Source organism: Medicago sativa, chromosome 6 (assembly GCF_051527215.1).
Source record: "Medicago sativa cultivar Bolivia chromosome 6, Bolivia_mono, whole genome shotgun sequence".
NCBI lineage: Eukaryota > Viridiplantae > Streptophyta > Magnoliopsida > Fabales > Fabaceae > Medicago > Medicago sativa.
Window position 1 is genome coordinate 88,226,553 of NC_140754.1, and position 10,365 is coordinate 88,236,917.

The 10,365-nt window shown below is 30.2% G+C and overlaps 1 protein-coding gene across 1 annotated transcript; it reads right to left on the bottom strand.

The window, feature by feature from the left end:
* Positions 1–5,281: 5,281 nt before the first annotated feature.
* Positions 5,282–6,204, bottom strand: LOC146917907 (uncharacterized). The gene has a single exon (XM_085716669.1). It carries the CDS (start codon positions 6,173–6,175, stop codon positions 5,312–5,314), a length of 864 nt encoding a protein of 287 aa, XP_085572795.1. The 5' UTR covers positions 6,176–6,204; the 3' UTR covers positions 5,282–5,311.
* Positions 6,205–10,365: the final 4,161 nt, after the last annotated feature.

The following is a 10,365-nucleotide window of genomic DNA, read 5'->3' on the forward strand; positions in this document are numbered from 1 at the left end:
TGGCCTTTTACCTGTTAAAGGCTTTATTTTAAGCCTGGCCTGACATTTTTAAAAGTCTAGCCTGGCCTATTAGTCTGTTTAAAAGCCTAATTTGTGTTACAAATTTCAAATAGAGTCGATTCATCCATTTTTCTTTCTTTTCAATTTTCGTAACATACTTAATGTAGAGATAATTAAACTAATAAAACACAATCGTAAAATTTATAGATGGATAGAAACACAAGAATAATCATGTATTATAACAAGACGGATTTCAAACTTAATCTGATAATCATATTTAAACTTAGGCTTATTAGTACCAAGCCTAAAAAATTCACACAAGTCAAATAACAATATGGGTATTTAATGATAACTAAACAAGCTTTCAAACAGTAAGAAATTGAAAACAAAATTAGCACTTAAGCAGGAAAAAATGCATAAAATCTTCAATGCGATAAAAAAATCACTGACTTAGTATGAGAATTTAAAGGAACTGTTATTATTTTTTTGTATTACTATATGAATAATAAATATAGGAAAATGTAATATACTCATATACGGGCCGGCTTGATAGGCATGATAGGCTTTTTTATAAGCCTAAGCCTAGCTCATTTAAATTAATAGGCTTTTTAAAAAGCTCATGCCTGGCCTATTTATTAAACGAGTTAGGCCGGGCCGGGCTTTTAGTAGGCCGGGCCATAGGCCCCTGACGAGCGGCCTGGCCTATTCCCACCCCTAAAAACAAGCATAAAATGCGTTCAAATTATAAAATAAAAAAATATTAGTTGTTTTGGATTATAGAATTTCAAACACATTTTATCAAAAAAAAAAAAAAATTCAAACACATTCTTGTGCCAAGAATTCATGGCAAAAACACATCCGATTATATAATGTAAATTGTATTAGAACAAAGGTTGCGTCTGTTTGTAACAAAGATAATCAATTTAATAACCATACTAACTATTTTAACCTCCATCTTTATGTTTCAAAGGAGTCATTGTTAGTTGTTTCCCTTTTCCAATCGAAAATCCGATTTTCGGATTGCTCCAAAATTTGCCCAAAAAAATAAAAGAAAAAAAAACAAAGAATAAAACTCCCCATAAAAATGACTTCTTACGGGACTGGACCCCTTAATCCAAAATTTCATCTTTTAGGCCAATTTTTTCATTTTCTCTTAAAAATCCGAAAAAAATTCCATTAGCTTTATTTGATTTTATAATTTTATTATGATGTTTTTATATATATATTTCTATCATATTTGACAGGTTTTTATCAACATTTGCTTTATTTTTTATCCTTATTTATTAATTTTGTTACGTCTGCAGCAATTTAACCTAATTTTTTCCCGCTCATTTGCTTTATTAGGTTTGCAATTATTTAACCTAACAAATTCTATCTAAAAAAATGCATCGTACCAATTTCTCCTCTTGCCTTTTTTTTTTTGAAGAAAATATTTTCTACACTTATTTGATGCTGCACGTTTGTTCTAGAAAATATGAGCATATCAATGATCACGTTTGATACCTTCTATTTTATACTTTTTTTTCGGCTACCCTAATTTCCATGTAAACTTGGTTATATATATCTGAATTATTGATAGGATTACCGAATTTTCTTTTATAATATTTTCAGATGTCATACATTTTATGAAGTGTTTTATTTTGTCTACTATGGATTATGACGTGTTACTTTTTCACCGTTACCTATTATATATTGCATTTTATTATTCGTATGTCAATTCTTTTACAATAAACCTGAGCGGAGCACGGGTCAAAAATCTAGTTGTTATTATAACAAAATATGCAACTGCTGAAATAGATGTGAATTTGATTGTTGAATATAATAAGCATATTTGAAAAAAGAATTAATAAAAATGAGTTCAGATTATATAATTCAATCCAGAGTATTTTTGGAAATTAATATGAAACATGAGAAGATAGTAAGGTGTGAAAAACATTGCCTTAAACTTAAAGTAAGTTTTTTTTTTTTTTTTTGACAAATTAAACTTAAAGTTAAAGTAAGTTAAATGATCATGTTAAGTGGATTTAAATTTAAAGACCAAACTGGACTTTTAAAATACGTCAAGGGACCAAACTGATATTAAAAACTAAATCAATTTAAAAAATATTTATTTATTTTTCAAAGATTAATTCTCTCAACTACATTGAACACTAATTACCAATGACGAGGAAAAAAACAAAAACTACTAATGATAATAAATTATTATCAATGCTAACAAAATATTGATAATAGATTTTAAGTGTCAATAGCATGACTTTGTCAAAAAAAAGTGTCAATAGTATGCGTTCGAGAAAATGTAAACAATATGTCTGTATAATTTAATACATGAATAAAAAAGCTTAACACAATTGATACGAACTATTGTATAATATATCTGAGATGAATTTCTAACCACTCGACTGAAAAAACAATTTTGATACACACATGTTAGTATACAATACATATTGTTTCTATTTTTTTTAAGAAGCATACAATGCGTGTCTGCATAATATATAAAGATGTCCTCATGAGCTTATCTCAATTGGTAGGGACAATACATAATATATGCAAGGTTCGGGGTTCGAACTTTGGCCATCACGAAAAAAAACATAATATATAAAGATACCTCAGCATACAACTTATAATAATAATAATAATAATAATAATAATAATAATAATAATAATAATAATAATAATAATAATAATAATAATAATAATAATAATAATAATAATAATAATAATAATAATAATAATTAATAATTGTAAAACCAAATTTGAACACTATTTTCTAAACAGCAATGCTATTTGTAGCGAGAAATTTTATAGCGAATTTCTCAAGAATTGCCTTCCAGCCAATGAAATTTCACACTTTCCACAAAACATGGGGTAGTGGGGTATAATTATGGTTTGACTTTGAATTATCCAGCACTATTAAGTCCGTGATCTTCTCGGGACACTGCTTTTCGCTTGATTAAGCATTTCCCTTTTCTAAATCTACTCATCTTTTTTGGTGGTGGCCGGGGTTTGAACCCGGACCTTGCATATTTTATGCATTGTCCATACCAACTGAGCTAAGCTCACGAGGACTTCTAAATCTACTCATCTTTTGTGTGCTTATAGATTTCTTGAGTTCTAGAAATTATTTTACTTAAATAAGAAGCAAGCCTAAGAAAGACTTAATAACCTCTCATAGTCACAATTCATGGCCTGATGCACATTGCAAACCTCACCATATTCAGGAATATGAGAGACTGTGATTGTTAAAAAAGTGAGCAGGTGCTGCCATCCTAAACCATGCATCATATTTATGGTATATCAAGAGAAGATAAATGTTCCATCAAAGAGAAAGACCAAGAACCTAGGGAGGACTTGGATTCACCTTTCACAAATGAAAATAACTTTGCATAACTGTTGGAAATGAGGTATTCAATAGCAATGATAATCAGATAATACTGAACCTTCTACGGAAAAAAATTGCTAGTTAATTCTTTGCTCAATCTATCAAAGAACGCACGTCCACTCATAAGCAATTGGAGGGAGAAACAAGTCCTCCCTAGGTACTCACTACCTACAAATTGTGTAAAAATAAATAACATATTCTTCTTCTAATATAAAATGTTGATTCCAAAATACTAGCATCTCATAAGGAATTGGATTGGAGGGGGAGAAAAGAAATCATCACTTGCACTTACAAATCATTCTTAGCCTTTCATCTCTCTTCCACCTTTCCTTAGAGCCAATCATAAAAGGGTACACATCATGCAGATTTCGAAATTTCTGCACCCTCATACACACAAATTAAGTATCCTTTTTATTTCACTCCATGTTTGTATTCAGATTTGAATGAGAATGCAAATCTATTTTTTGCCGAATCCAACAACAAGAATGTATAACTAGTAGCCAAACACAAGAAACCAGGTTCAATTTCACTTAACTGGACTTAAACAAAATGCCATATTGTGGCTATCAAATCAATTGTTAAGGCAACCTCTCCATGGAAATTAGCCTATATAAGAGTTAGGGTCCTCCAAAGTATCACCCAGGATAAATACTTTCCTCTTTCTACTGGATCAGCATCCAATTGGATCATAAGAAGTAAAATTACAATACAAACCTCTCTTAAATATTTTGGTTCTGAGCTTGATAGTTGAACAATCGTAGAATGCATAATCAAACTCAGATTTCATCATCACCACACTCACAGGTTCATTGCAAGTGGAGGACTTGGTCGCACACGTACTTGCAGTTTGTCCCCAATCAAGTCGCAGTTCGTGTGTTGCAATCATGGCAACTAAATGTGCATGAATTCTATGAATGTGAGCTCACGAAATAACAAATCATCTCAGAATAACACAACTGTATAATGAAGGTGCAGGGTACCAGAGTATACGTTCCTGAATGGGTAAAATCGAACTAATATTCAATGCATTTTCATATTCAACAAATCATCAAACATAAGCTTATGCAACCCCAGCATGATATATTAATATCTGGCCTCCTACCATACTAAGAAAGGATCTAGATGATTATCCCAGATTTTTAAAGATTCACAAGTAATGAAACTTTCCAAACAGTTGGCATATAAGAGATACAGACATACAGTATATCATGTTAAAATTAACTTAAAACTACACTTCTATATTTAAACTAGGGGGAACAAAGCTTTAATTTTTATTTACTTCACTTACTATTCAATCATACATCACTTAATCACGATTTTAGAGTGATTTTTGTCAAGTATACTAGTTTTAGAATCTTATTAAGTGTTAAACAGCAAACAGAAACAAAAATGATAGCATTCAATTACCTAGATTTTGGGGAATCAGTTTATCGTAAAATCTCACAAAATTCACATCCAAGTTTATACATGTTCTATAAACTATTTAAACCAATATTTCAGATAAATAGCCACTCAAAACTGCAAAGTCATCACTGATTGTAGAAAATAGAACCATGCTTTCTAAAAATCATTCAAGCTATAAAATCTAAGCCTAGTTCCTAATGACCAAAGAATTTGAAGACCGTTCTAGTTTTTAATACTTGTCTTTGATGCATATCTTAGTAGACTATGTATGCAGCTGCAATGAGACCTTCGTTACTCATTATACAGCACTTAAATTTAGCCATAAGAACATAATACATAATTCTTAGCTTACTTCGGTTAAGTTCCATGCCAAGTTTGTGCCAGTCGTGTAAGATTCAGGTCATGGAAATTCAACCTTAAGTTTATCATACTAAACTTAACTACATAAATGAAATGATGAAATAATGTTGAAGCATAAACTCAAAACAATAATGAATAAATATTAAAATATCTTACATAGTTCCAGTTTTACAGTAGACCTCTCACTATCATTTCACGAAGAAGTTTCTCTGCCATTTCATTTTCATCTCTTTCAAAGAGATAAAGGATAATTATTTCATAAGTTTTAGCATCTGGAATACAACCATTGTTTTCCATTTTTAACAACAAAGCCAATGCTTCATCAAACAAGCCATGGCTACAAAACCCTTGAATCATAACGGTATATATATAGACATTTAGAATGTAGCCTTTGACCAGAAGATCTTCAAAAACTATCCATGCATCCTCTAGTCTTCCATTTTTGCATAGTCCCTCAACAAGTGTTGTGTATGTACACATATCTGGTTGAATTCCTTCGTCTTTCATCTTCGTTAACAACGGAATTGCCTTGTCAACCTGATGGTTTTTGCATAAAGCATCCAATATAGAATTGTAAGTAATCATATTAGGTGGTACACCTCTATCTTGCATCTCATCGACTAGCTTCAAAGCATAAGAGATTTTCCCCGACTTACACAAACCATCGATAAGGGAATTGTAAGTTACCACATTAGGAATAATTCTTTTACAACACATTTCTCTGAAGAGATTTATAGCTTCACCCAACAATTTAACCTTACAAAATCCATTAATCATGATATTGTAGCTCCGAACATTAGCAGTTACTCCCCTACGAGACAAAGTGTTGAATATACTCTTAGCCTTGTTCACTTCACTTACTAGACAATATCCATCCATTAAAGGGTTATAAGTAACAACGTCCGGTTTAATGCCTTGTTTCGTCATCATAGCTAACACATTTTTAGCTTCTTTCACCCTTCCTTCCTTACCAAATCCATCAACCAATATACTAAATGTATACACATTCGGGTTGTTGTTTTCCAATATCATTTTATTAAACAAATCAATTGCTACTTTCAATTTACCAACAATGCAAAACCCACTAATTAAAGCGGTGCTACTTTCAATTTACCAACAATGCAAAACCCACTAATTAAAGCGGTGTATGTGACAACAGTTGGAGAAATTCTCTTAGAAACCATTTCAGAATATAAATCAAAAGCATGATTAACAAGTTTACCTTTGCACATACCATCAATAATGGTATTGCACATTACCACACCAGGCTGAACCAATTTTCCATCAACTCGTCGGAGCAATTCAAGGGCTGCTCTTGTTTCACCAACTTTACACAACCCATTAATTAAGGTTCCATAACTAACTTGGTCCAAATGAAATCCCATCGCAACCACCTTATCATGAAAGTGTAATGCTTGATGGATCTGACCTTTGAGACAGAGACCCTTGATGAGTGTAGTCAATGTTATAGTATTTGGCTCGTAACCCTTTTTGAGAATCTTTGCCAATACAGAAAAAGCAAAAGGGATAAGACCCAATTGGCAGAAAGAATTGATAAGGATGTTGCAAATGACAAAGCCTGGCTTAATTCCCTTAAATTCCATTTGATGAGAAAGGGAAACAACATTGGGGTAATGTTTGGATTTGACAAGGGAACCTAAAATCTTACCAAATTCGATAGCGGGTGGAGTGGGATTCTTATGGAGCAAGTGATTGAACATGGAAACAGCATCATCGACATCAATGGTTGAAGTTGAAGAAGAGGAGAAGGAAAATGAAGGAATGAAATAGAAATGAGTGTTGCTCAGAAATTGAAAAGGATGAATTTTTTTGGGAAGAAAAAGAGAAACAGGAACAAACATTTTGTTGAAGAAGGAGATGAATGAAACATTGTTGTGACGTTGAATTTATGAAGAAGAAGGAAACATTGCTAAGTCTTCATCTGCTAAGTTTTAGGATGTCTTGATCTCAGTTTGTGGTCTCTCTTTTTGTCGGATGGGTTCGCGGGAAACAATAATTGCGGGGCAAAATTTGACAGATGACAACTTCCTTTTAAAATAAAATTAAAGTAAATTACGCTCTTTCTTTTTTTCCCCTATTCTTTTTCCTTTTTTTTTTAAAGAATTCCCCTATTATTTTATGTTAAAATATACGCTCCATTTTCTCTTAATATTTGAATTACAACTTCTTCCCTTAATAATTAAATATTAATCTATTTTACACTATCAAAAAAAAAATTAATCTATTTTAACATAAATAAATAGTTTTATGATATAAACTAATTTTGAACCACCATTTAACAAGACTAAATTCATTTCTTTATGATTTAAATGTCATTGAAAATTAAATAATGATTTAAATTGAAAATAACATTTTTAGTCCCTACAAAAAAAAAAAAATTTACTTATAATTTTAGTCCCTGCTAAAATAAATTTTGTTTAATTATCCTTAAACTCTAAAATTTTTTAACGATTCTTTTTATACAAGTTTAGAACACTATGAAAGGTTCATTTACTAAAATCTATAATTTTTTAACATGAAATAAATTAAATATGAATTTTTTAAAATGACAAAAGTTTAAGATATAAGTAACAAAAATATTGACGTAGAAATCAAATTTTTGCGATATTTTTTTCGGAGGACCTTTTAATAACGTTCTTAACACGCCTGTAAAAAAATTGTTGAAAAACTTAAGAGTTTAAGCATAAATTAAACAATTTTGGATTGAGTAAGGACTAATATTGAGTGCAGAATTTTTTTTGTAGGGACTAAAAATGCTATTAAAATTAAGCAAGGACTAAACTTATAAGGTCGCAATTTTGTAGGGACCAAAAACATAATTAACCCTATATTTTATATGAGGAGGGATCTATTACTATTAACACAAGACTGTGTATAGTTACAATAAACCTCCACCCTCTATTTAATTTTAGTCTTACGGTTCTAATTAGTTAACTATTCCTATTATAGACCACTCCTTTTCATAAACCCACTCTAGAAGATATTTTCTTGTTTGTTTTTGGTAAGGAAGATCTTTTTTTTAATTTCAAGGAAATTTGAAGGAAATAATGTACGGTCAATAGCATTACTCCATTCCATATTGGAGCTCACCTAAATGAAATCCATTTTCCGATCCTTTACATTTCTCCCTTTTGCCTCATCAATGACCAATGTTCTCTCTACAAACATGAGAAGGTAGGATTGTTTCTACTATTTAATTTCATGGGCGAACCTTCTTTCCTCCGGCCGGTTTCTTTTTCCTTCACATTCTCTACTTCTCTTTCAATATTTTACATTTATTTCGTGAAATGTGCTAAAAAATGGATTATGCAGGTTCATGGGAGATTGGTAGGTTAGGCAGTAAGGTACTTTATATTTCTTCTTCAATTTTCTGGTGTTATATTTCATCATTTGAGATAATTTATTAAATTAATATTGGGATAGCTGAGATGCACTTCTTAAATTTCTTCTCTTTATCAACAAATCAAAGAAGAGTGAAAATCACCTTCCTAGCAGGTCATTTGAATCAACTACTTAGCCAAGTTTCTGAAAATAAAGTAAAAATGAATAGGCTAGAATGTGGTATGTTATGGTATTGTATTATATGTATGTGCTTATTATTGAAAATAAAGTAAAAATGACTAGCCATATTTTTAGTTTGTACGTGTCTTATAGAATTTTGTGGTGGGATATTGCTCGGTGAGATATAACATGATAAAGAAGCTAATTTGTTCCTTGAATCACATTTCTTATGTCGGATATGTGGATATTTCTTTTGTTGAGTATATATACATGGAAACACTACCAATTTGGCTCCTTTGTCTCTCCTTTCATTGGATGTATGAAAACTTTTTCCTATCTTCTGTTTGAGGCAATCTATAATTTTGTAAATCTCTAAGTACAAAACTGTTTTTTTTTTCTTTTCAAATTATTGAATAATGTTTTTAGGAGTGTGAGAAATTGATTACATTCACTTGAAGGCTGAAAATTTCTTGATGTATTTTATAATCTTCATCCCTGCATGCGTGGTTGAATTTGTATGACTAATGATTTTGAGTCCTCTCTCCTTCACCATGTTTAGTATTTGCAATTTATATGGTTATTTCCAGAGAGTCAATATCATGCCACTGTATGTCATCAGCTTAGATTTTTTGTGTTTATATCTACGAAAATAAAATTTTATGTACCGATATTAGAAAGTTGTGCACCTCATATTCATATCATTAGAATTGTTTCCTCCATGCATTATTTGTTGCAAAATCATCAATAATATCTTTATAAACAATGTTTTATAAAGTCATTTTGCTAGAAATCAAAGCAAGACTATTTAATTTATCTTCGAACACACTAGATTGCAAATTAAATTTTGAATATTAGATAAATCATGCACAATTCACTTTCAGCCATTCTCATATATCATATATGTCCTTTGAAGTCATGCATATCAATCACCAAGAGGAATTCATTCTCATATAACGTATATGACTTTTGAAAAATAATATGATTCTCCTTTGTTTATCATGTGTTAAATATGATTATTGAAGTCATACATGTCATGTGAAAAAAAATATTATATAAGTTAGAAATACAAAATTATTGTATATTATGACCCATATTACCTCCATGTATTATGTATCTATTATATGTCCAAAAATTGTTTTTTTAAATAATTGCATGAAATTTTACAACATTAAACTATTTTGTTGATAAATTATAAATTCAAGCAGTTTCTACTTTGAACTTAGATTTTCAACATTAAAAATATTTATCATTTCCTTTATCTTTATTTCTCTTCATATATTCTTTTGTACTTTCCTCTTTTCATCTTTTTCAATACGTGCATAAAATTAAAAGACACTTATGTAAACTCACGAATGCCTACTAGTACTAAAGCAAAAATGGGCACCCTTCTAAAAATTTGCATATCTACTACTGCTATATTAAAGTTAATAGCCACCACATTCACTTATTTAACATCGGTCAAACTCATAATATTCCCAATTTCGAGGGTTTAATGGAGCACTAAAGCTAAATTATTATTGATCTAAAAATTAAATAAAAATAAAAAACTAACTTTGTATATTTTAATCTTGTAATCTCACTAATTAGCATATAAAATAAAATAAAATATTTAATAGAAACACTGCATTATTTCTGTCAAAAAAAAAAAAAGAAACACTGCATTATTGTTGATATTTTAAAAATTGAAAATTTATTTTATT